General features: G+C 44.6%; 1 protein-coding gene across 2 annotated transcripts in view; it reads right to left on the bottom strand.

Annotated features, from left to right (window-relative positions):
* Nucleotides 1-1381: 1381 nt before the first annotated feature.
* The window catches only part of TOGARAM2 (TOG array regulator of axonemal microtubules 2), a 53982-nt gene continuing 27634 nt past the window's right edge, over nt 1382-27729 (bottom strand). For both annotated transcript variants that reach the window (XM_032989311.2, XM_032989312.2), the window contains 12 exons: nt 27504-27657; nt 26169-26333; nt 23929-24070; nt 22197-22302; nt 20154-20389; nt 18792-18950; nt 17644-17761; nt 16592-16695; nt 13347-13551; nt 11956-12172; nt 6300-6386; nt 1382-4027 (listed from right to left, as the gene is read on the bottom strand). In XM_032989311.2, the coding sequence (XP_032845202.2) occupies nt 3783-4027; nt 6300-6386; nt 11956-12172; nt 13347-13551; nt 16592-16695; nt 17644-17761; nt 18792-18950; nt 20154-20389; nt 22197-22302; nt 23929-24070; nt 26169-26333; nt 27504-27657 (1938 nt within the window). In that variant the 3' untranslated portion in view covers nt 1382-3782. The remainder of the gene's footprint in view (nt 4028-6299; nt 6387-11955; nt 12173-13346; nt 13552-16591; nt 16696-17643; nt 17762-18791; nt 18951-20153; nt 20390-22196; nt 22303-23928; nt 24071-26168; nt 26334-27503; nt 27658-27729) is intronic.

Raw genomic sequence — 27729 nt, 5'->3', positions numbered from 1 at the left:
ATCAAAGGCAGTATCACAGTATCAGGACTCAGCGTCAGCTGTCAGAGATTTGGTAGCAATGCAACCACTTTTATTCCCATCATCACTATTTAACAAAGATGAAAATAGCCACCCCAGTGGAGCCCCCCTCCCTCCGCCTGAGAGAGAGACTTCAACAGCTGCTTCCCAAGCCCACCTTTAACCTTGGCAAGAGCAAACTCCACCAGAATCACCTTAATATACTCCATGACCCAGCTGCACCTCTGCAAAAGCAGCTCCCTTCAGGTGCATTCTTTAATTCTCTGCCCCACCTTTCACAGCAACACCACGAGGCAGCATCAACATTATTTACAACAGGAGACTTCAGCCTTTGCATCAGACTTCAGGTTCACCCTTCCTTCCTTATCCTCCCTCCCTATCTGCCATTCATTTTTCCATACCATACCCATCCCAATGTCTTCTTGGTGCTGCCAGGTTCATGCATTTACATTCCTGCAGAAGTTTGTGGCTGCATTTCCACAGGGAGATTGCAGCTCCAGCTAACACATACGCGTGGCACAAGCACTCTGAAGAGCAGACAAGCCATGCCACCAGGCATGTGGTTTGATTCTTGGTGAGAAGAAAATGCCCATTTGAGGAAATGATGGATTTTGTAGACTAGGTTCAGAGTACATACACCAGTCCCTTCTGCTCATGCAACTTCAGAGCTCTAATGCCCCCTTGCACAGGCAGGTGGCACAGGACCGCTCGCTTCCTACTGTGTGGGGGAACGTAAGCTTTCTTCACTCCTTCATGGTAGAAGCCACGTTACCATTTATTCCCTGCCTTCCCGTGATGACAACTCCTCTTACCTTCAGCAAGCAAGAGGAACCATTTGTGAGATCCAGGGTCTGTCTCTGGGCTCTGACAGAATGTAGGGTGAGAGTAAGGCAAGGTACACAATTGGCACACATTCCTTGTGCTATACTAACTTCTGTGGGTTAGCAGCTGCACTGCACATTAAATGAAACTATTAAATGACTTAAACAGGCTCTGCAAGTGCAGCTTGCAGTCTCCTCCCTGATGAGACTTCTGCAATAAAATTATAATAAAAATAAGTTAGAAAAAATAAATATTTAAATTCTTACCAGTGCTGGAAGAAGGTCCAACAGTGATTTGCCTTTTGTTTCTATCATCCAGAAACCTTAGCAGCTTCTTAACAACTTCTGAGAGGTATTCCTGTGCAAACATGGCAGGAGAGCTCACCTGAGCTGAATTAACTCCTCCCCATTAGCCCCCCTGCTTGTCAGTGCAGACAGCCACACTGTCAGCTAAATTTGATCTCACAGTGGTAGGAGTGTCCCCCTCACAAGGAAACTGCCTCAGCTGGAGAGTTAATAAAAGAAAACACCTAGACAGAAAATAGGTACCAGCAGGCAATGCTTTATTCTCATTGACTGTGGGGAACAGTATGCATGAAAGCAACGCTTGAAGCCAAAAGAGAGTTAAGGAACCAGTTACATGGGTTACTTTTCAAACCTACTTTGCAGGTACTACAACTAAACGCATAAAAACAGGCTCTGGGAGACCTCATATGATGTGCACAAAAGCTCTTTTTTAGTCCCAAATGCAGATACTTCCCCCCACATTCCCAAGGGCCCAAACATAGCCAAGGAGAAAGTAAAACCAAAGAGGTTTTATTCAGCCCAGCAAAAGTAGCATGTGCATAGCAGCATTTATGGGGCTCCAGAGGGAATGATCTGCAGAGGAGGGAAAGAACAGGACGACTTTTGAGGTAGAATAAGCAAAACCGGGAGGCCCTCTACAGATGCCAACTGCTAAAAGAAGAAAAACATTTGCCTGTTAAAATAGATCTCGAGCAGTAGCAAACTGCAGGTGCTTAATGAAATGACATAGTTAATTTAAACTCAGCCACCCTCTAACATTCTCCAGTATTTCACCCATAGCATTTGGATGCACACGTACACTCTGTGGAGCCCTGTCATACCTGCAAAACAACTGCACGCTGCCAGGCTATTCCCATTTCTGGTAAGCTGTTAGAAAAACTTCTCAAGATGCTAAATTCCAAAATGCTCTAGCAGAGCTCCAAGGACTATGGCTTCCATCAGGGTCTGCAGGATCCCCAGCAATACCAGTGTTTCAGAGCCCAGATCACATGCCAAGACTTCACAGAGACGAGTTCCTGAGTACTCCCCGCTACCAAAAGTTGGGAGTTAAAAACACAAATCAGCAGCAAAAAACCTTTTAGAGTAGTCTACTAAATCATTTCGCCACTTTAGTACTATAACAAGAAGAAAAAAAGAGATTCCTTAAGAGGTGACCCAATGCAATAATAGTATCTGGCAAGCTGGAGTCCTGTATAGCTTTAGACATACCAAACAATGCAGCAAATAAATATAAGACCCCTGAGATGGGCAGATCTCCCTGGAGTATTCTTTGGCCTCCCAGCTTCATACAAGGTCCTTGTACCTGTCAAGAAGCTGTCAAAGCTCTTTTAACCTTCCATGGGCCCAATGTGTTTCATGCTGTTATTTTCCTATTTTTTCTTCTCCCCAAAACTTCCATTTTTCTTTCTTTCAAAACTGTGCCAGTATACTGAGTATTGTATGAATGCAGACCAGGTTACTCTGTTTTCATATCTGCCTATTCAGATGCACCAAAACCTGCTGCTTTCAGCCCTTCCTCTCTTCTCTCACCATTTCTCCCCTTGTGCTTCCAAACCTTTGTATGGTGAAGGACCGGCCCATCCCTTCCTCAGTTTCCTGAATCTCAGGTTCAGAAATGCTTAATTGGTCCGCATATAAGACAAACCCTTCTCAAAAGGCAGAAAAAGACATTTAGAAAATGTATATATTTTTAAAAACTATATCTTGTCCCACTACGCCTGACTACATCTTACCTCTCCCCAGCTTCTGTAGGGCACCCTCAGCCCACCCACTGCCCAGCACCCCGTGTGTCACCCAGCACCCCTGCAAGGTGGCACAGCCCCCTGCCCCGAGCCCCTCTCCTGCACCTCCCCAGGGTGCTGGGAGGCAGTCGGATGGTACTGGTCACCTCACCGCATCATCAGTCCATTGCACGGGGGAGCACAGGGGACTACAGACAAAAATGCATCCCCTGAAAGGGGAAGAAAATCTCAGTGCAGCCGGGGAGATTTCTGCTGTTGTGAGCTTGACCTGGACATGTTGGGTATCTGCTATTTCATCAGCAGCTACCAGAGACTTGCAAAGGGGCCACCTGATAGCTTGGCACCTAAGGCATACGCTGGCACATACAGTGAGCTGCACATCCTCCGACAACCCCACCACATAATCCTCTGGGCTAGCAGGTCCTGGTCTGTCATTCTCTACTTCCCAAATCAAGCCATCTAATCCTATAGCCCCTAGGCTTCCAGAGCCCATCTCTTACTTTGTAAGTAAAAAAAAAAAAAAAAACAAAAAAAACCATATATATGCTCATCTCTTATTTTTTAAGTATGTATATAAATATATTATTTTCCTTTTTACAGTTACAAATTGCATTTACACACAGGGTTTTATTTTTTTTGGTATCTATGCAAACTTCTTAGGGAACATGAGCTCAAGATATAAAAGTCTCAAAAAATACTTCCTTTTATTTTTTATTATTTTTTAAAAGCCTACATCAAAATATACTATGTACGTCTGTAACATAAACTCTGTAGGGTTAATCCCGTTCTTCAAAAACACAGAATAAAACCAATGCCACCACCCCCGTTGTCCACTTTTGCCTCCCCCTGTCCCTCTCAGCACCTCTCCACCAGCTTCCTGGAGCGCACCAAGCCTTCAGCTGACATTCAGGTCCACAATGTCCAAGAGGTTCTTTGCCACGTGCTTAGGCTGGCTGGCGGCATGCTCCTTCAGGCTCAAGCCCATCACCTGGTAGAGGCTCTGTGCAAGCTTGGTGACCACAGCCCTGACGTTGCTGCTTCGGACAGGCAGGATCTTGTTTCCCAGGAAGAACCAGAGCACAGGCAGGGCGTAGCGCTTGACAGCTTGGGGTTTCCGGGGATAAACAGATGCCACAAGCACTGCCAGGCAAGAGAGACAAGCTTCTTAACAACCTTACTGCAAACAAGAACCTACCTTTGGTTTTGGTTCTTGGAAGCCTTTCCTGGCTGATACCAGCAAGCACAAAGAGCCTGATGATCCAGAAACAGGCAGCAGTAGCTGATCATCCGCCAAACAGCACAACCAACCTCTGAGGACCTTAATTTTTCCAAATCAGAGGCTTTGTATACATGATAAACTTAGCAAAGTGAATCATACACATTTTGTAAATAATTTCATTATCCAGTTCTGCATTACAAATGACAAAAATGTCAATTCGCTGTTTATTTCCATTAAGAAGTTGTCTAAACCAGCTGCTGAAGATTTTGAAATGCAGCTTAGAGAAGTAATTGAAAGATTTCTAATAAAAAGGATGATTACGTTTTTTGTGACCTTTGATGAAAAATGCCAAAAGTCTAATCTGGCAGCTCCCTTTGCTTAGTGTCACACAGTAAACGGCAGTATTATACCACACTTCAAAACTCCAGCCCCCAAAAGATGTGTGCTGCTTGACAATTTTATTAGAAACATCAGTGACTAACTGATGTCTTTGGCAGAATGGTCTAATTTGAGCTTTTTTTCCCTCATACTTGGTGTCTTCTAATGAACAGCCGTTTCAAACTTCAGGATGCCTTAGATAATTACCCAGACCCCATTGCCATGACATTTGAACATCTCACAATTTTAATGGCATTTACCCTCATAATGTTCCCTGAAATAGGGGAATAGAGATAGAAAAAATCTTATACAAGGAGCTGAAATTTAACTGAAAAACAAGCATTCCCTTTCATTCTCTCTGAAGTCTGCTCTCAGCTCATTTTCTGAACTGAATTATATTAAATATAAACAAAAATTTACTACCAATAGGCTCCTTGCATGGCAGATTTTGCTGAGAGATCAAGATATAAAATGGTCTGGAGACAAAGTTCTTGTTTTCTTTTCAGTGGAAATGTTATGCAGTAACCACTTATTATTCTGTAGTGGAAGGACCATAATTTTCTCTAGGCTGTTAATCTAGCATAAGTCATCAACATTTAAACAGCTCCTGAAAGTACCTAAAACCAATTCTGGTAAGCAGAAAAATGGTTATGGTACCTATTTTAAAATGGGAGTTAATTTGAATTTAAATGCTATTAAACACAGCGGTCACTATGGAGCTTCAGAAGAGAAAAAGCTGTCTGTTTTCACTAAATCCCGGAGAGAACATCTGCTATCTCTAAAGTAGTCCCAATTTATGTTCAAATGCTTTATTTGAAAAAGAAATTAAAATAACTGTAAAATTAAATTCTATGTTTATGGAGATTTACTTTATTCAAATTATCTTTAAAGGCCCTTTTACATTTGCTATGGCTAAACATGCCCTTTTGAGATTCATAATGAAGAAGCAAAGTGTGTTAAACCTTGGATTAAAAGACGCTGGCATAATTAGCAGTGGATTTAGCCCTAACTGAAGCAAGGCTATAAATAGTCTTCTCCAGTATATATTGAGATTATAAATTTTTCCATTCCTTGGTTTATGCTGACATAGCAAGCTGCTATTATAAATCAATTATCAGCTGCATTTGTATTGTGTCAGACACCGCTGATATAGAAATAGACTGAAATGCTCAGAGTCCAATGTCATATCTGCAACACAGGCAGAGAGCCTCAGTGGGATGAGCTGGGAAGTTGGGATGAATGGCCCACTTCTGCCCCCCCGCCCCCAAATCCTGCCTTGCACAAATTCCTTGCCTGTAATGTGTGTTCAGTTTTTCACCTATGCTATGACCCCCTGGCTCTGCAGAATTCAGCCTCAAAAGTTTCCAACAGGAAAATGAGAATCCCATGATGACAGACTGAACTGATCCTCCAGAAATACCACTTACCACAGTTTTTCCTACAGGATGATCGTTTGCTTTAGAAAAGGGACCTCTTACAGGTCCATGACCTTTACTGTACTGTCATTCAAAGAGAGGAGCCAGCCAGGGTATTTTTAGCCCCTCTTTTTCCTGGAGGCAGGTCCTGAGATGCCCCAGTGAGAGCTCAGCACCAGAGCCCGAGTGCCGTCCTCATCTCACATGCTGCACGCCTCTGCAGCAGCTGGGCAAACTCCTGCCAAATACATCTATTACGTGTGCTTTGCAGGAGGGACAAGCTCAGAACCTTCTGATGTTTGATGAGCTACTGCATGGTCTATTCGGAGACATTCCCTCTAAGTGTTCTCTCTGAAAAATTCTTGACTTAGAAGTGGAGATTAGCTAAAGCGGGCGATACCTGAGATATATTCTGTGACATCCAGCAGAGCTTGGCCGCTGAGGAGACACACTCGGTGGGCAAGTGCTTGCAGCAGCAATCTGTTATCTGAAAGAGAAACATTTATTTCTGCTCACTCTTCTGAGGTTATCAGGAAAAAGAAAGGGGGTGAGGGGGGAAGGAGGGAGTTAACTGCAATTTGTAAAATAAAGAAAATTTCTGCAATTTTCTGAGTCCTTTTCTTCTTCTCTGCTTGCTTGCTTGGGGGCATTTTAAATTCAAAAAGAAAAGCTTTCATTTCACATTTGTAAATACAAAGTTGACTGCTGTACAAGGAGCTGTGTTAAATATGTCACATTATATCACAGGTAAGCAGTGAAAAGGTTTTGCATCCCAGAGCTTTGCAGAAGTGACCTCCTCCCTCCTCTAAGGCAGAGTGAGAAGGCTCAAAAGTACACACATCCGTTCACACTTTAAGGATAAGCTGGTGCTAAATCTTTAAGTTACCTGTTGGGATCTACAAACAAGACTCCAAGTTACTCATACAAGAGAGAACTACTGCTCACTGCCAATACCATCTGCTCTCAGGGGCTCTTGTAACATCTCTCAAATCAGATCTTGGCAGAGAGACTGGAAAACAAACTGATTTCCCAATATTCGGCTGTCTTACGTATTTTAGTTTTTCCTGTGCTGTCTGTTGTTGATTTGGGGTCTTGTTTTAATTTACAAAGTGTTGCCTGGGTTGGTTTGCAAGCCTCCAGTCTTACTGCTTTGGAAAGTCAAGCAAAGCTTTTCTTGGAGGCAGAATGCGCGTGGGATGCACTACGATACTTCGCAGTGTCACCAGGAGTGGCACCGATAAGCAACCTACTTCTTTGTGAACCACTACAGAGACAAATCCCGAAGTGGTTTTAAGTAGCACTGTGCTATTAAGTGCTCTCCTTTTTGCTTGAGATATAAAAAGGAATTCCCTAATGATCTTCTTGCAAGTGTGTAGTAAAGAACTGATCCTGCCATCCTAATTAAGCTTCTGCTTTGGTAATTACACTCTTCTCATTCACCTTTTTAAACAGACACTTCACTTTTTGCCTCACACTCTTGCAGCGTTGGCAGATGCTGTTTCATACTTGCTATTCCTCCCCAGAGAGCTACCTGACAGCTGCTCGTTTGAAAAAACCACCCTGTGATCTGGAGAACTTGAAGGAGCATGAAATGTTAATTAATCGTTAATATCAGTATCTACACAGATTTTCAGGGGAACACTTGGGGTTTGGGTAGGTGATGGGGAACTGTTTGCTTGTTTTTTTAGGAATCTAAGTGTATAGGCAATATTTACCTTTCGATTTAAGGGTTTCAAATGCCCTGTGTATTTTGAAACAGTAAAGCGCGAGTCAATAACAAATTTACCCAGCCATTACTTTAGCTTCCTTGAGAGACCAAAGACAGAGGAGCTTTTAATTGGCTGTTAGAGAAAACAAGGCGGCAGGCAGTTGAACTCTTATTAACTTAGATTTAATTCTCTGCACTACGTATTAGCTAAACCTGTTGGCCACAGGACAGGCAGCCCAGCATGTGCAATATGAGCAACAGGAGCATCTGCATCTCCGCACTCTCCCTTTCACTGCGTTCCCCTCTTTGCTACGTTAACACCTTCGGGGGACATTTCCCTTCCCCTCTGGCAGAGGGCTGGTTCCTCCGGGAGCTACCGGGGCTGCTGGCCCGACTCCTCACCCTGGTGTCAGGCAGGGGCCATCTGAAGGGCATTTCTTTCATGACAGACGACAAGGTAAGACAGATGTCAGAGGGGAGCAAGATCTATGTCGTGGTCCCATTGCACTGAGCCTTGATTTGCTGATTCGCTCCCATCTACAAGGTGGCTCCCTCGAGTGGGATTAGGGTCACAGCTAAGGAACGTGTGTGGCCTTCAGCTGGGGACATACAAGCCAATGTCAAGGTTAAGCTAAATAAGCAATTCTGGAGCTATCTCAAAACAAATGAGTTTGTAGGTAGAATTTTGGTCTCGGGAATGGGGGTATGTGTGTGGGGGTGTGGGTGTGGGTGTTTGGTTTTAGTTTTGATTTTCATTTTTGTTTTTACATTGAGCAATCAAGCAATTTTCTAACCAGCTTGCATTTTTGCATGGTTCATTAAAGGTAACAAATGAGGAAGTGTCACTTAAAACTCAGAATCTAAGGCATGACAACACAGTCTCAGGAATAGTGGGGCTCTTAGATATGAAACCAAGTGCAGCAATGGGGCAAAACATTGCACTCACTTACTCTAAGCTAGGAGCATTGCACAATCCTTTAGAGTTCTTGGGGGGGTTTTGTCATTTGCCACTTGATTTTAAATTGTAAAGGCAGGCAATTTTAAAGCATATAGGAAGGTTTTGCTTATGCAGCTTTCCAGTAGAGCCGTCTTTTCCCCAATAAAGCCCTAGGTGTTGAATTCTGAAATATTTGCAATTCAGTTGCCTGTTTGAATTTTTACAAACATCCATAAAAATGAGCAGAACCAAAAAAATATATCTCACCTTGTTTGTTTGAACCTGTCTCTGGGTAAAGACAGTGTGATGCAAGACAGATGTGCCTTTCTTCTGTTCTGGCATCTGCCAGCATGGAAAATTTACAGTGATTTCTCAGAATTGGTAAGTTGGGAATGATAGAAAGCTCCATACAAAATCCTGAAGGGATCTGTTTGCCACATCCTCTATTAGCAGAATTCTGCAACTTTTCCCTAACCTTCTCCAAGGCACCACAAAAAATGGGTAAGGGCCAAGAGCTGTACAGGTCTCACACCCTTCTCCCCACTTCACGATCAGGGACAAACCTACTTGGGACACAGAAAGGCAGCCGGTCAGCAAATTCACTGAGTTCCCAAAGCAGCTGATGTGGAGGAAGTTGTTAATTCCCCTTTAAGACCTGCCTCTTCAACACTAAATTTTTCAGGCATATTCACCCAGTGCTGCATTTTCACGGCTGACATAAATCTGCACGGCAAGAGAATTTACAGCAGACCTTGGCTATGTAGTTATTGGCTATAGCAATCTTGCCCCATGCAGAACAACATGTGGAACAAGCCATCATTTACAGCTGGATTTATACCTGTTTGTTCTAAAGAAATGAACTTGGCAAATCATAAATTCCCTTTTGTAAAAAGAAGACAAAGAAGAAAGGTGGAAAATAGACAGGACCAGCTAATGCTTATAATGTAAAGCCTTCCAGAAAGCAGTTCTGCAGAAGCTCTGATGGGCCAGTGTCCCTTCATGCCAACAGCAAAGCAATCCATTTGGGAAGTCAAATTGGGCCCAAACAACCTCCAAAAATCCCTTTGTCCCTGAATTCTAGCAAAGTTATACTCCAGGATTTATTGTTCAGCTCCTTCTGTACCAAAACAGACAAGTAGCACAGAGCCAAAGGCTCCTGGGATTTTGAGGAAATGCCTGTACACAGTCAAGCCTGTCTGGGAACTGGTGCATAAGGACTGCATCACCAGTTTCTGGTTACCCAGCTCACCAGTTACAGTCGGCAGGAATTTAGGTCCTTTGATATATATCGTAAATCATGTGAGTGATTTGCAAACCTGTCATCAACCATAGAACCCAAATACTTTATGTGGAACCTGCTTTTCTGTAGTAGATTTTAATCAGCATAAAAAACTCTCAGTGAACGCTTTTACTGATGGCATTCAGCTTTTCAAAACCAAACTCCTTGCATGCATAAGTATGCACACACCAGCTCTCATCTCACATTTCAACAGAAGTCAGAGCTGGAGTAAACAACAGATGAAGACCCCCAGGGATCAAAAACTTCTGGTCACAGCTGCAGCGATGACAGTGGTAACACAAGTATTGTCAGTGTGCTGCTGAATCAACACCAGAAGATCAAAAGGGGAATTCAGGCCTGGATTCATCTCACCAAACTTTAAACGCTTCACTGAAGTTTCAGTGAGCAGACCTAAACACCTCCAGCAAGCTCCACAGAGCAGTATGAGTCTTCCTCCCCGATGGAAATGTGAACAAAAAGAAAACCAGGCAACATCAACCATGCTTCACTAGATCCTTGCAGCTGGATCCCCTGGAGGATCCAGCTGCCTAAAATAAAGTGCATAAGGATAAACCTAAGAGTGAGAGAACAACACTTGCTACAGACTTGGGTCTGGTTTTCAGCTGTGTCCCCTGGCTGCAACCAGCCCTACTAGCCCCACCTTTACTTAGAGAGTCACCCAGTTGTCTATCCTTGTACTCATTGTTGTGAATCATTAATATCAACCATAAAATTGAGGTGAGAGAAAAAATGTCTTAGTATAATCCCATTCTACTTTACTCCTGTCCTTTCATTTCTGCTTTTCTGACTCCCTTATTTTTAGGTTACTGCCTCCAAATTAAGGCAAATTGAAACCTATGGTATGTGAGGGGAAGCAGGGAGCCAACTTCAGGAGAGCTTTTAAGAAATACATACTACCCACATGCATACAGTTTTTAGAACAGATCACAAGGGAATACTTCCAAATACACTAACCAAAAAGTAGCTGTTAAAAGCTATTTTGATGAACTGTAAAGACATAGACCAACATAGACTTCTGTAGTATTACCCATGAAAGAACATGCCACTATTTATCAGCCCACAGCATGCAAACACAGAGCTTTTGGACAGTGATAAGGGATGGGCTGGAGATGCACTCTGCAGGGCAGGTGCTCCCAGCCGAAACAAGCCTGAGGATCCCTGAGAGCTTCAGCATAACCTTCATAGGCAGCAGAAGACATGGTTTGGGACACAGGGCAGATCGGGATCTCAGCCTCTCCCTTCTGCAGGTACATATTTTACAACAACAGGCATGCAGGTGGCCCCATGCTCAAGCATCCTGAAAAGGGGATGATAAAGGGGTCCTTTTCCTTCTGGAAGAAGGGAGCCAGGACATTTCTAACCCCACACACATGGAGACCTCCAGGCTGACTATGGAACAAGCACTTCATCCTGCATCTGATCTCCAGTATGATCTTTCATAACAGTATCTTATTAAATTCAAGGTCTCAATCTTTGAATTCAAAAGCACATTTTCATCTGAGCCTTACATGGCTAAACTACTACTTGAAACTACAAAATGAGTAACTAAGTTCAAAGCTTTTCATACTGGGGTCTGCAAGGGTCAGATGCATCTGCTCAGGAGAGCCGCCACTGCCAGCATGTGGAACAAAGCCCATCAAGAGCAAAGAGCCTCCACTACCCTTCCTACCATGTGTTTCAAGGAAAAAGCACATTCCTTTCATCTTGTTTTAGTGGATAAAAACTTAATAGAAAGCACGTCTTAGAAATCCAATTCAATAAAAACAAAATGCGTGCAGTTTTGCATGAAGAAGGGAGAAAAACAGTCATGACAGATGTTAGTCACTGCCCTCATGCTCTTCGGGCAGGAACTTAGAATTCCTATAATGTCCTCTGTGCTGAATTAATAATCAGACATATGACCCAGGTGATAAGCAGCATCCATTCAGCTGCGCATCACAACACGATACAACAGATTGGGATAGAAAAAACGCAGGCAGGACTTCATAAACACCTTGCAGCGGCTGGGTATTTCCACAGATGACAACAGCTGTCAACAGACTCGGTGTTCACTTAACTCCAAGATGGAGAAGCCATAGCTGAGGAGAGTCAGTGTCAGAGGTCAGCCTTACCTAGGTGAGCAATGGATGCTTCCAGCACTTTCACAGCGGCAGCATAAATCCCAAAGTGCTTTGAGTTCAGGTTGTTGGTGACTGCTCTTACCAGAGAGACTAGCACTGGGTGTAAGGCATCTCTGAGAATGGGTATTATCAAAGCCAGTGTCTCCAGTGCCTGCTGGTTCACTTTCTTGTTGCAATCCTGAAGTCTCAGCACAAAAATGTCAAAAATCTGTTAAGAAAACAAATGACATGTAAGCTGAATTTGTTTCAAGAAGGGATGTAGAAACAAGTACACAGAATTGTAAAAGATGAATGTATTCTTTTCTGCCAGGTCAGTGCTTCCTAACACAATTTCACTGTTTTCCTGTGGGCTACTCACTGTAGTGGTTGCACCACCTCATTCTGGTTTAAAAGATTTTCATATTTTATCAAGAGGTTTGGGTAAGGACAGGCTAGTTCATATTGTGTTTCTCTCTACCTATAAAACATTAACTTAATCCCATTTTAATAATGCAAAATATTATTTTTGGTATAGACGTATGAAGACAGGTATTTATGATGCACATTTTTCCACAGAGTCATCTCAAATACTGAGCTTAGTTTGGATTTTGGAAAACTGTGGCTGGATGACATCCAAGTTTTCTTTTATCTGTCTCAGAAACTGCACCTAGAGGAGTGCAGGGCTCTGAAGAACATTTCAGGATCCAGTCCATTTGTCTAGCTAACAGGTAGCCTTCTGAAGTTTAATGTGCTATGCAGTTCTCATTAGAGCAGGTTCAGTCCCTCGGCAGCCACATTATCAGGCACCGTTTTCTGGAACAGGGGAAAAAAGCAGCTGCTGGGAGGAGAAGGAAGAGAAGATATGTCTCTAGCCATCTTCCTCCTCTTTCCAAAGAGGAAAAAAGACCCCCAGGAAGGGTGAGAACAGGCCCAAACAGGAAAGGGATGAGGATGGAAGTGAATAGGCAGAGTTGTGTCTGCACAAGACAAGATAAAGTTTACAGGAGCATCTTTAAAAAAATTTTTTTTTTTTTAATCAACACAGCCTGATACTTCTGTCCTCCATCCCAACCCATTTTAGTTCTATAGAATAATTGCCAAGTTTTCAGCGGCTGGATTTCCTTTATTTCATCCTAACTGGTGGTAAGAGACAGCAAAAGCTACAGCAACAGTAAATTCTGTCATCTCATGAACAAAACCAGTAGGCATCTGCCAGAGAAATACATCTGGACTGAAATTATTTGCCCTGAAGCCTGGAGTTGAATTAAATTATTCTGGGTAAGAAGGGACTAGTCTGTCCCAAACAAGGAGTATGTAGTGCCAAGACACACTGAGTTAACTTTACTGGTGCAGCCTTGGGAAGGGAGTTAACAAGAAAGGAGCAATAGAGAGGCCCTACATACCCGCACAATATTAGTGGAAACCAGCTGGGGGCTGCTTTTGCAGTAATCTATGAGGAGCACCGCTCCCTCCATCCGTCTCTGAAACTCCTTGGCTCTCAGGAGCTTGTAAAGCTCATTGAGCTGTTCAGTTTGTTCCCCAGTCTGAAGCGATGTGCGACGGACTGTCTGACGGGGTAAGCTGAGTGCATCACAGCCAGACCTCAAACTGTAAAACAAAAACAAGATAAGTCCTTTTGGTGGTAATATCTTCAGTTAATGGTGAGGAAAACATCTCAAGGAGACTTCTTAATGATGTGATTTCAGCTAGATCCTGATCTGAAAAGCAACTTGGATCTCATGACAATCATTCGAGGAGGCAATCTGCAAGTAACATTATCACTAGTGCTGACTCAGAAAAAACAAGGCACAGAGGATGGGATTCATCTCATTTATCTTCAGGTGCCTTCCCAGGTACTCATCTAGCATCCCTTTGTGGGGAAAAATAGGCATTACTTCAAAGTTTAAATGCCTCATCTTATGGGAGGTGTCTATTATAAGAGGTATTATAAGGAAATTAATTACTCTGGAGAAGTCTCTCTACAACAGGTATGGGAATCTAGATAAACAGCTCAGATGCATCTGAACAGATTAATCTTACCCAGAGTCTGAAGGGCATATCTGAAAGGATTCAGAGGATCAGTAAGAGAGTGTGCTGGTTTTGGCTGGGGTAGAGTTAATTTTCATCACAGTAGCTAGTGTGGGGCTGTGTTCTGGATGTGTGCTGAAAACAGTGTTGATGACCCAGAGGTGTTTTCGTTACTGCTGAGCAGTGCTTGCACAGAGCCAAGGCCTCTTCTGCCCCTCACCCCACCCCACCAGCCACCAGGCTGGGGGGCACAAGGATCTGGGGGGGCACACAGCCGGGACAGCTGACCCCAACTGACCCCAGGGACACTCCAGGCCCTGTGGGGTCATGCTCAGCATGCAAAGCCGGGGAAGAAGGAGGAAGGGGGGGATGTTCGGAGTGACGGCGTTTGTCTGCCCAAGTCACCGTTATGTGTGAGGGAGCCCGGCTCTCCTGGGGACGGCTGAGCCCCTGCCTGCCCAGGGGAGGTGGTGAACGAATCCCTGGGTTTGCTTTGCTTGTGCACACAGCTTTTGCTTTACCTGTTAAACTGTCTCTATCTCAATCCACGAGTTTTCTCACTTTTACTCTTCTGATTCTCTCCCCGTGCAGGGGGAGTAGGCAAGCGGCTGTGTGGGACTCGGTTGCTGGCTGGGGTTAAACCATGACACAGAGATAAAAATAGAAGCCAGACATCCCACCACTTTGCTCACATTATTGCTTCCCTAGGGACTGGATCCACAGCTTAACAAACCCAATGGGAACAATTCTCTTGGGTCAACATTTCTCTCCCAGGAGCATGGAAAGATCACAACTATGCTAGTGAGGCGTGCGGTCACCTTCCTGCCACCACTGAGCACAACAGATCTAAATAAATCCACTCTGTTACCAGATGAGAACAGGTACAAGTAGATCTCCTGTTGGCATGTGGAGACAGCAAGGACCAAATTCCTATCTTGAATGCTGACTGCAGCACAGGGGAGAAAAACATACTGTCCACCAACCAACCAGTAATAGGTCTGAATGACACGAATAGCTACAGAAAAAGTCCACATTGAGCTGTCTGTTGACCAGAACTGCTCAGGAATTGTCTGGTATTGTTTGAGGGTCAGAAAGCCATGATTCAGCCAGGCCAAGTCACATGCATGGGGAGTGCTATTTTTGGGAATGGCATCTTGGTTCTAGACTGGGACTTCTCATCAAACCACCTGTCTAAAAAAGACTCCAGTCAGATAAGAATACCCTGATTAAAATTACTTGTTCCAAGTCAAACAGTAGAGACATGACCCTCTCACAGCCTCCACAACACTGTCCTCATCACTGCACTGGACCTTCTGAGCTGCAACTGGTGGCTGTCTCTTCCTCTCTCTCAATTTTTTGTGGAAAACCAGATAATTTGTGTTCAGCCTAATGCAGAAGGTTTTTTATCATGGAAGATTAGTAGGGCAATGTCGTGGTTTAGCCCTGGTTGGTAGCCAACCACAATGCAGCAGCTCTCTCTCCCTTCCCCTCTGGCAATGAGAAGGGACAGAGAGCCAGGCTTGGGGTTCGAGATAGGACTGGGATGAGGAAAAATTTCCCCTTTATGATCACGAGCAAGAGGCAGACTTGTTAGGGAAAGGAAAAAAAGAACATACATTTACTACAGACACTAACAACACATAACAGAGTAGGACAGTGAGAAGCATTGCCACATCTTGAGAACACCTTCCCCCACCCCTCCCTTCTTCCCAGGCTCAGTTCTGCTCCCAATTGCTCCCGATATCTCTACCTCCTCCCCCCAGTGGTGCAGGGGCAGGGAATGGGGGGTGCAGTCAGCGCTGCCACTTTCTTCATCTTTGGTGAGGGGAGTGTCCGGAACTTGTTCCTCCTGCTCCATCGTGGTCCCCCTCTCACAGGAGACAGTCCTCCACAAACTTTCTCCAACATGAGTCCCTCCCATGGGCCGCAGCATTCCCCACACTGCTCCATCATGGGTCACTAACTTCCTCCAACTGGATTCCCTCCCATGGCTGCAGCCCTTCCCGAGCTGCTCCAGCGTGGGACTCCCCTGCATGCTGCAATCCTCCCAGCACTGAATTACAGCAGCGGGACTACCTTTCCCACGAGACCCCAGCCTTCTTTGGGCACAGCACCTTGATCATGCAAGCAGGAGCCACAGGCCATAAATCAATGTCTGCTCCACCGTAGATCTTCATGGGTGGCAGGGGGGGTCGCCCTGCCATCTCACCACAGGATACAGGGGGGTCTCTGCTCTGGCACACCTCCCCCCTCCTTTCTTCCTCCGTTCCTCCACTGACCTTGGTGTTCACGCAGCTGCAGCAACTCCTCCTCACAAGTCCCACTGTATGTCACCACATCCCTTCTTAAATACGTTATCACAGAGGCGCAGCTGATGGGCTCAGTTTTCAAACAGAAGTGGAGCTGACTTGGAGCTGGGGGAGCTTCGAGAAGCTTCTCACAGGGGGCTGCCCCGATAGCTCCCTCCCCTGCCACCAAAAAACTCCACCACTCACTCAACCCAGGACAGGCAAGGAGGCAATCTCTGGTACAGCTCATCTCCACCAGAAAGATTTTAACGAGGAAGAGATATGTAAATCTTGTCATGTGCTTTGTCAGATATAACATAAGTGCTCAGTACCGTCCATCAGAAGACAAACTGTCCTGGGGCATCCTCAAACCACTCTTCTTAGACTTCCTGGAGTCCTTATCAGACGAAGGTTCACATTTATGGTCTTCTATCCCCTACATATATATAAAAAAACATGAATCTATAGAAGATAAAATAGGAAATGACTTATTTAAAACACAAGTTATAACCAGGATCACTGTTATCAAGAAAGGCTTAGGAAAACATTTCATAACTTAGAGAGGGAGACAGGCCAGAAATTCAGTGATGTCTACTATTTGTTTTCAATAACCCAAGGCTTTGGTGCTACCATAATGGGCAGCAGTATAAAACCCTGAATTCATTAGTCTTGAGCACAAATGGGAATAATCCAAACTGGTAGGGAACAGGCCTTTCTAAAGAGAACAACGAGAAACTATTGGACTCTCTGGGGGTTGGCACATTGTGCTGAGAGTTGATTTGGTTCACACTCACTCTTCTTATTCCTGCATAAAGGCACGTTCCTTTCTAGAATGTAAATGGAGAGGAATGGAGAAAAAAAAAAAAAAAAAAGGATGATTTTCCACTGGATGCTGAATTCACAAAGCTTCTTCCAGCTCCACAGTGCATGACAGCAGGGCAGTATTCCCAGAATACAGACAATATATGTACTGATTATGATTGCCTTGTGCATCTTTTGTATATTTGGAAATTTTCTTGGCACTACTGCTTCTTTGTCCATTGCAAAGACTCTATTATCTTTAGAAGCACTATTCTCATTTCATTGCTTTATTGGGGTGGGAGGGAGTGTAGTGTTGTGGTTTTTATGCTTGAAAGTAAAACCATTTTCTCCTACTTCTCTCTCCTGTTTGTGGCTGATATTCAAAATACACCCACTTTATTTCTTACAATAGTAGTTCCTTCACTGCCTGCAGATAAAGAGGCTGAGGATCAACAGTTCATTCCCAGGAGCAAAATGATTCAGTGGAAGAAGAGTGAGATAAAGAAAGATTAGGTATGTTTCATCTCATATTAGCAATGTCAATACTTGCATATAGGAGACATTTGTCTTGCCAAGCACTTACTTTCTGCTTAAGTGTTGCCATAATATCTTCCAAGTCACGTGAGGGTGCAGACTGTTTCAAATACCTTTCAAATTTTTGATGATTCATCAATATATTCAGCATCTTCCGTCCATAACACCTAACACAGGAAAGAGAGAAATTAATACAGACTACTACTGTCTTTTCTCCCTTGTGAATAAATAAAAGTGTTAATAGAATAAGCAGATATTTTAAACTCATCACCTGCAATAACTTCATGAGAAGGTATTACCTATTCAGCCAAGAGAGAGATTTGTCTCCCCTTGTAGTCACTGCACAATGCTTCCAGCTGAATATAAGAGGCAAGAGGAGAACACAAGGTAACAGGAAAATGCAATTTCACATTGAAATTGTGGGTAGACTTCTGTGGGATCAAAGGTTCCCATGGGACAAGCAAAGTGCATCTCCTGCTTTGCTGCCATGGCTTATTTGCAGTGTCTTGCTGCCATTACACAGTAATTTAGCTTCCTTTAACTGGCAGAAAAGCTAGGACAAATCACCTCATGCTTACTATTCATTACTCTATGCTATATGTATGCACACATGAGCTAGCTCATGTGTTCTTGCCATCTATTAATGGGAATTTAAATTAATCAAAGTAAGGGGTTTTTGGTGGTTTGGTTTGGTTTTGCTACTATGAAACTACGGCTATTTTAAAGAGGATATTTGGAGGTTGTTCAGCCACAGACAACATTATACAACAATTGTGAAGAAAAATTTATGACTATCATAGGCAACTAAAGCCACAGAGGAGGTCTAGAAAGACTGAATACATTGGCTAAAGACAGCTGGAATTTTTTAGGACAGTCTTAACCTTATCAGAAATAAATGCTTGGGATCCTTCAGCGGTGAACAGTGGGCAGTGTTTCAGCTTTGCACTGTACACATAAGACTAAGCAAAATTGTTTGACTGACTAACCTGAGCTTAACTGATCTGAATAAAGAATCATTTAAGTCACAGGAATTCTTGCTGTACAGCCTCATGTTACCTAGTAGAGTCACTTCCCTAGACAATGTTATCCACACTGTGAAGTCACTTTCTTAATATTTACATTACCTTCTGGTTTTATCATTTATAGCCAGATATCAAACAGTTTTCGTATCTTAGGTGGTGAAATGAAGGTCATCACCTTGTGTCCTGATGACAGTCCTGAGCAAGCTTCACCACTATGCGCACCAGCAGCTCGGTACTGTCACGAGTGCCCGACAGGAGCTTCTCGGCTCCGATTTGCTCAATCGTGGTCAGTAGGTGTTTGGCCGCACACTTCCTCACCAGGACGTTGCGGTGCCTGAAAACAGGAGAACAGACACTGGGGCAGAGGAAAAAGGAGGGCCAGAAACACAGGCCTCGGTCATAGCGTGTTGCCTGTCATTGCTGGGGGAAGGAGGCTTGTGTTCTCCCTGCAATTTTAGCCACCTGCAGAAGATTCCGTCCTCAGATAAATACAAAGTTGGCACTGTTCAGAGGGACAACCTGCAAGGAAGTGGGAGGAATTCAGTGTCCCTGGACTATCAGAAACTCAAATTTCTTTCCCAAAATCAGCTCCGAGGAAGAGGTAAATGAAAGACAATTCATGCTGACTCATCAGAGGGCTCCCACTACACAGAGCTGTGGCAGGATTGAAGCTTATTCCACTTGTTTATCTCCAAATCTGTATATGCTTGGGAAAAAAAAAAAATAGGAGGAGAAAACCCTGTGGGGCATGAAGCTGCAGAATATTCAGTAATGCAGCCAGTTTGTTCTTTGAGGTTTGGCAAGAGGTACATTTGAATGTTTTACCCTTTCCAAAAGCTGAGAAAATAATAGCAGTCATTTTAGCCAGGTTGTCCTTTCTAGAGGGTGCCTATTGGAAACTACCAGTCATAGCTCTAATATTTTAAGGCAGCATTTGCTTCAGCTATCCCATGGGAGTCAGCCTGTGAAGGCGCCTGTAAAGTGACTCACCATCTCAAGACTAACATGCAGCGTCAATTTGAATAGAAAGTGGAGCTCTGAGGAGACGACAGTCAGACAGACTTCTCAGCAGGAGCTGAGCAGGCTGTGCCGCACCCAGCAGGTTCTCCCTGACATGCTCCATGTCTCAGCAATTAGCCTCCTTATTTCTCAAGTTAATAGCATAATGATGATGCATGAGTTTTCCCAGCCCCTCTGTGGTTAGCGTTGTGAAATATCAAAGGGCGCTCACTGCTGGAATTGCCATTGTCCCTCTTCCCACAAAGCCACAAGGCTATGTCACCACCCTTTGCCGGGACTTTCACTTCCCCATCATTCACCACGTCTAGACAGTGTTGACTGTGAGAATAAACAGGCTGTAGTAGGACGGAAGGAGATGACAAGAGGAAGCAACAAGGTTGATCAGAGGATCTAATCACCGAGTTCACAGAAGATGCAGGAGAAAGAACCCTTCGCTCCTATCGTTTCCCTTCTGCCTCCCATGCCTTCCCCCTACCCACACAATTTAAGGTGAAGGATATCACTAAGAACAACTTACTGGACTCCACTAGCTATGAGAGCAGTCATTGCTCGGGCAGGAGTCACATTCTCCACCATGATCTCCAGGGATCGATTGGATGCTTTCTGAATGAACTTGCTGGAGTCCCCCATCCTCTGGAGCAAGACCCGAACAATCTCATCCACTTCATGGTCCATGTGCTTCTTCATGGTCCTGAAGAGCTCTCCAAGAGTGACGATTGCCAAGTAAGATACCTTCGAGCGGAGGTTATTCACCTGGGGGTAGTCATGAAGGGAAAGGTAAGAATCACCTTGTAAAGAAAATAAGTTCCACTAGACAAAAGTCCCAGGAAGCAGCAAGAATTCTCTCTGTGTCCAGGTGGAACATATGAGGAGAAGACCACAAGCACAGAAGCACACTCTGATACCAACTTTTTCTCTGGCCTTGGGCCTGCTTATAAAATACAATTTTAATGAGACTGCAGGCCTAAAAAATATTGTTTCACCTAGAACAAAGTGTGCTACTTAGCCCATAAGGTATACTGCTTTGATTTTAGGCCCTTTTGTTGAAAACTAACATACAAAAAAAAAAAAAAATAAAGCAAAGGCTGCTTTTAAACTAAAAAGGCACAATTCATAAAGACAAGATAGAAGAAAAGTAGTACTTTTCTCCTGTCCAAAAATGCAGCACTGGCAGTTTGAGCACTCAACGAGGAAATAGAAAATATGGGCTCAAGTCTACAGACTGATTCACAGCAGGGACTTGAGTCCATCTGTGGCTCCATCTGCTCAGGAGAACCCCAGCTGTTGGGCTCAAGGCACTCAAGGATCGTGGAAATCACACACAATTACAGCTACAATCAGTGGGGTTTTACAGCATTCAGTGCAGCTCTGGAGTGATCCCTGCTTCCAAAAGGCTCTTCCCACAAGGGTAAGGAAGAAGCATCTAAGTGTCATGTGTTTCATTTGAAAAATATTTTGAAGGACAGACCAGGGGTTGTTGCTGCCAGACTTAGTTGGGCCTGTTAATAAAAATGAACAACACAAGTGCTAGAAAGTGCATGTGAAAGCAGAATCTGGGACTGGAGTGAAATGAAAGCTGAAAGACGTCTCTGCACATCAATGTAGAACAGAGAGGAGGAAATTTCCTCAGAAATATAAAAGGGATATAAAAATCAGATGAGCTAAGATGAAGGGGCTTCTTCTCTTAACCCTTATGTCAGAGTGGGAGAATCTGAGTCCTGCATATCCAAACAGAAATGTTTGAAGAGTCCAACAACACAAGGGGCATTCAAGCCTCCAACATCATTAAAAAATGGATAGAAGGACTGATTTTCATAGAAATAAGCTAAGTCTTACTGTCTTCTGCAAGCAAAGGAAAACTTAATATATTTGACAATTATGTAGTAAGAGTACAAGGCAGCTGGCCCAGGACACAGACAAGTGCCAAGTTGGAAATATAGCCACAGATGCTAGTAATGAGCTTAGGCTGAGACCTCTCTAATAACTGAGAGCTGAGATAGCAAAGCTGTGCGTGCCTGCCCTGCAAACCCACAGACAGGCCACTCCAAGCACCCACTGGCTGCAGTCCAAAATTCCACTGGTGCAGGGAGGCAACAGGTCAATGGAAAGGGCAAATTACCAAAAAGCACACAGAAAGGAACAAGGAGAAGATATCAGGAAACACTAGAAAATAAGTACCTGCAGTCAATCCCCCAGGGTGCTGAGGAGGAGGAGGAAGTGGGAGGAAGCTGGGAGGCAAAAGCTGCAGCATTTAATTACCACTTGGGCAGAGATCTGGGTGTTGCAAAACACCTGGTTAGTGTCTCAGTTTCTGCATTTGTATATTGCATTATAATGACACTTAGCTCAAAGAGGAGACAGATAGATGCCCTACATACCAATAAATACAGCTGTATGTACAGACAGGTCCTAGAGATAGGTGACATAGCTATTAGAAAAATGAGATCTAAAAATAGTAATGAAGGCAGACACTGAGCACACATGAACATGAACAAGCACGTATCTACTCTGCACCCCATGGACAAGGTACACGAGACACAATTAAACACAATGTTCTTACCTCTTTGATAATTGCCAAGGAAAAATCATGAAGTGTATGAAGAAGGACTTCTGAGTGGCAGATAGCCAGGCATCTGACGCTGAAGAGTCCCCTTGCCTTCTGCTGCCTGAAAGGTAATTACCAAAAAGATTGATTTTTCTCACCACCTAAGAACGAGGCAGCACCCTCTGAAATTACCAGCATGTCAGCTCAAACAAAAAAAGGGAGGTGCTTCTCATACAGCACTTAATTAAATTATGGAGCTCATTGCCACAGGATGCTATGGCAGTCAAGAGCATACATAAATCCAAAACGCAAATAGATGGTTTGCGAGAGGATGGGTTAATTTGTGGCCACTAAACAAGACAGCCTTTCTGAAATCCCTGGCACATGAAGTCCCTATGTCACTGCTTCCTAGAAGCTGGGAGGCTGTGGCATGTTTCTGCTTCTTGCACTCTCCCTGTACCCGAGATAGACCCATCTGGCTGTTTCTGGGGCACTTTCCCTCTCTGCCATCCCTAGAGGGCAGTTCATGAGAGAGAGTCTGCACCGCTGTTCCATAGCTGAGTTTGCATTCTGCAATGTAGTCCACAGCCCCCACCCACCCCCCCCCAAAAAAGGCACTATGTCCTAAAAGATGCCACACCTGGGCAAGAACAGCTGAAATGCTTGATTTTCCCTGCTTAAAATAACACCGACGACAGAAACATGTTAGTTAAATGTACAAAAAATCTACCTCATTTGGCACGTTCTTTGTGAAGGACCTGAGCTACATGAAGGCACATGATGGTTCACCAAGGCTGCAAGGCCCAACTGGGGACCTGTCCCCACTGGGGTCCCTGAGTGTAACCCTGACCCCCCGCACCTGCAGCAGCTCTCTGCACCTCACGGGGCAACAAACAGGAATGGGAAGAGAAAGGGGAGAGGGACGAAACAAGGTGATTGTACAAGGAAAGGCATCATGGAAGATTGTTCATGGTTATCCCTGTGTGAACGGAGACACAGTGAGTGGATGCGGACCCAGAAACCAAAAAGGCAACCAATAACACCTGAAATTTGTAGAGTCTCTCTGTGCCTAATTTCAGGAGGCACTGTGATCATGCACAAAACATCTTTGGCCCACATTAAGCAGTGAGAAGGAAAAAGTTGGCTTCTAAAAGTGCAAGATTCTGAAAGGTTTTTGGTTTTGTTTTTTTTTTTCCTTTTCCTTGTCTTCTGCCATGAGGCCTCCAGGAGAAATTACAGCTGAGAAACTCTGCACCATGTCTCACTCCATTCCTCAGAAATAGGAACTCCCTGTAGGCACTCCTGGGACTCACAAGCAGGAGGTCACAGGAGGCCCCGTCTCCTTCTACTGCTGCCAGCAGTGGGACCAGAGATAAATCCTTACTCAGTCCCACCTGGGCCAGTGGCCTGAGGCCCCCAAAACTCTAAACTCAAGACCACTTCTGTCCTGATCCTGGATTTAGCCAGCAAATCATCTTGTTCCACAACTTTCTCTCCTCCCTGAATATTTCATGGACCAGAAGGCAAAACTAGGAAACAGCATGGACCTGTCGTGGCTGTAGTACTGTTACGGACCGAGGCAAATAAAAGGCAGCTCTCACATCTTTATCCTGTGATTGCTTTGGAGTAGTTTCACTAGTTCCCTTTGCACATCTGGGCTGTCTGGGCTCTGAAGCACTAGGGAAAAAACCTTTCTAACTTACCTTTACACTGAGAGGGAGAAAGAGTGAACAGGGGTCTGTCTTACCAGTCGTCACTGCTGAGCCATGTGAGTGCATTGAGCAGCCCCTGCTGTGGGTTAGGGAAGGGTCTGGCTTCCCAGGCGCCCCCATTCTCCAGCTCCTCTCCCCAGTCCAGGAAGTCCAGAGAAATGGCCGGCAGCGAGTTCACTGTAAGGAGAGGGTCAGACACCAGCATCACATACCCTGAAGGCAGGGCACCCTGCCACTGAGCAGACTGCAACCCAGTCTCCCAGCCAAGAGTACGTATGGGTGCAGACTGGCATTGGTTTAGAGACCTCTCTGCTGTCTGGCTCATTGCTTTCCCCAGCACCCAACCATCTCCCAGTCACCCCCAGCTGGGCACCAGCTCCTTGTGTAAACCTGAAAATCGCACGCAGAGAGCCAGCTCCCAAGTCCATATAGGTACCACAGCCAGCTTGCAGATTCATAGTGCCACAGAACTCACACCCACTGGGAGCCAGTGCTGCCCAGTGAGACTTGCTACCCCAGGAGTAAGCTCCTGAGGTGTGCACACCCCTCCCCGCATCACCTCCCTGTTACCTGGAGCACTGGGGACAGAGGCACCCTGTAACTTTCTGAGGAAACACCCTCAGCTGCCCCCAGCGAGCACTAAGCCTGAACTGCCAAGTCCTGATGGGCTCAGACAAATCCCCAAGGGGCAACCACCAGGGAACAGTGATACCTGACCTTCTAAATCTGACAGTGCCTCTGCTTCCATTTACTTCAAATATTCTAGACAGCAGGCAGCTGAGTGTGCCTACATTTTAGCATACTATTGGGATAGTAGTAGTTTATGGATTTTGCTATTTTCCAAGCGCTATGAATATTTACTATTTCAGAGGTACCCAATGGCTGTATTTCGAAGATGCTGAGGTGAAATTTATTTGTTATCAAATGTACTTGTTTGCAAACTGTGCAATGCCTAAGCTTTCTCTTGTGGAAAAATGCAATTTCTAGCCTAGATAGTTGTGACAAAAAGCCTTCCAAATGTGAACTGAGAATAAAAATATGTAAATATAAATGCAAATCGTTGACAAACATACTCTCTTGATGATAAATATACAAGGTATAGGAAAATTCAGATGACAAATGCATTTGTTATGAAACCTATTTGTCATCAGAAGCACCATAGGTCAAAAATTTCATGTCTTGCACTCAAAAGCACATTTTCTAAAGTGTAAATGAAAACACCTGAGCTGTGTAAAAGTATTGAGTATAAATATTGCACAGAATCTAGATGAACTGCTATGGACTCTGTAGGGTTTTTATGCTACCTTGCATGTTCTACAAAGTATGGAGGATGGAGAAACTGTAAAATCAAAAATATTCAGATGGGAACTAATTTCGATGTCACCGATATTGCTGTCAATTACATCAGTGATGTCACTGCACAGGTATGTAGATATACACAACTACATTCAATATGAATGGAGAGCCATGTCAGGCTAGTTCTGGTCAATTTTGAAAATCAGAGTAGCATCACTAGAAAAGAACATTCAAAGTATTATTTCTAGCTCCCTTTTTCTTAACTCACTCTACTCGGGATCATAACATGAGGTAGGCTACCCACAAAGGAGAGACAAGAATCACTATTGTCTCACTCTCTGCTGCATATTTGTTGCAGGTAGCAAGCAGGCTGGGAGCACCAGGCTACCTCTCCTGTACGTCGCCTGCTACACAGCCACCATATTTGGGTGGGGGGACAGAAGAGACACTGCTTCTTCCCAGCTTGCGTTGCAGGCAGTGGGATGAGAGGCTAGAAGCCATTTAAGCACTTGTAGGTGCAACGGCAGGATTGTACCAAGTCACTAATTCCTGTGCAGAGACAACCCTTGATGCTATAGCAGAAACACTGGCTGGAGACCCAGACATCAGCATAAGCAGAGGGCCAAGACAGTGAGTGGCTAATTGATCAGTGGTACACATATGGGCAGAGTGATCTGCACAGCCAGGCTGCACCAGAGATCAGCCCTGCAGTGACAGATATTTTGGACTATCGGTATGGGCGAAAGCTAGAGCTTAAGGCTATCCCACTACTTTATTCAGCTAAAATTCCCAACGGATCTTTAAGCACCAACCGCTCCAGTACCACCAAGCTGGAGTGGATCCAAAGCAGGTTTGCTGTCAATCCTCAGAACAGGCTTTGGACCCAAGGTCCTACCTGTGGTTGAGGAATGAGGCAGTTTGTGCACCTTGTCCAAGGAAAGAGGGGTGGGGTGTGGGGGCTGCAGCGGAGCGGGCTCACCTGAGGATTTGCGTGGGAAGCTGCCACCCTGGCTGACGACGGGGATGCTGGGCAGTGAGGGCCTGTTGTCCCGCTTCCTCAAGGCAGTACCAGTGCTCTCTCTGTGTGCACTGCTCATGCTGGGGGAAACGGACTCTGTCCCATTGACAGGTGGTAGGCCAAAGCCTGCAGAGACCAAAAAGGACCTTGTAAATTGGAGAGTGGTCTTGGAAAGGGCTATAAATCTTGCTGGAGCTGGGAAACATCCCTTTGTTGTCCCAAACAACTCCAAGCATAACAGTTGCACACTAATGTGGAACAGTGATCAGAGTCATAGAATGGTTTGGGTTGGAAGGGACCTTTAAAGGTCATCTAGTCCAACCCCCCTGCAATGAGCAGGGACTTCTACAACTAGACCAGGTTGCTCACAGCCCCATCCAACCTGGCCTTGAACGCTTCCAGGGAGGGAGCATCGGCAACTTCTCTGGGCAACCTGTGCCAGTGTTTCACCTCCCTTACTGCAAAAAACTTCTTCCTTATATCTAGTCTAAGTCTGTCCTCATTTAGTTTAAAATTGAATGCAGTGATGCTTTCCCGAAGAAATGAGGAAAACAGTACTGCTTTTCTTTTGCTTTCCTGTTTCAGCAACCAACCAGATAGGGAAGTTACATTCCTGGGGCTCCCACCTCAGCACTCCTCACCAGTACTTCACAAAATAATAGCAAGAGCAGATAACCTTGTCCAATGCCTTTGGGCTGTTTGCTGATTCATAAGGTCCCTGCTGCTGCTCTCGTGGTGGGGTGTGCAGCAGTACAATCAGAGCCCGTCAGCTGCAACAAAGTCAGTAACGCTGCTTGCTTGTGTGGGTAAAACATAAGCACTGGCTAAGGGCTGCAGCACGGCTCAGCAATGGGAGCTCCTCAGCAAGAAGTGGTATGAGCAGTTTAATTTGTCCTATCACGTGAGCAAGATCTTCTGTGATTTAATTAAAATCATTTAATTTTGGTTTTTGCACCTTGGTGTGCACCTTGGTTGAAGAGCATTCCTCTGAACCCACCCAACCACCTTTCCTGGAGGTTGCTCTCATTTAGAGAGTCTGAAGCCTCAAAGCAGTTTGCAAGACAGAATTACCAAGTCTGAAACACTTTATAGGAGACAGGGGGAAGGTGGTATTCTGTGATTCCCTCAGCGTGGGCCATGGACTAGACATTTCATAGCTCTCTATTTTAATTTGGAAAATGGTAATAAATGCTATTCTAACTTCCACTCAGATGCAACAATTTCATAGACATTTGCAACACTATGCAAATAGCAAGCAAGTGAACAACAAGGCCTATGACTATAGTAATCACTTACTTTCTTCAGCTGCATCCCCAGGGTCAACACTCCGTGTAGGGAGCTGCAAAGACTTTTCAATCTCTTTCTCCCTCTCTCTATGCAAAAGCTGCATTTCTCTCAGTCGCTTCTCGTCTATTTTATTTTGAGCTGACTTGGACAAGACAACATGGATCTAGTTGCAATGGAAATAAATGATGGAGCATAAAGAGAGATACACGAACCATATACAAAACCTTATCAGGAA

The sequence above is a fragment of the Tyto alba genome, unplaced genomic scaffold (genome assembly GCF_018691265.1).
Source record: "Tyto alba isolate M040663 unplaced genomic scaffold, T.alba_DEE_v4.0 Super-Scaffold_16, whole genome shotgun sequence".
Lineage (NCBI taxonomy): Eukaryota > Metazoa > Chordata > Aves > Strigiformes > Tytonidae > Tyto > Tyto alba.
This window is presented reverse-complemented; position numbering and strand designations above follow the sequence as displayed.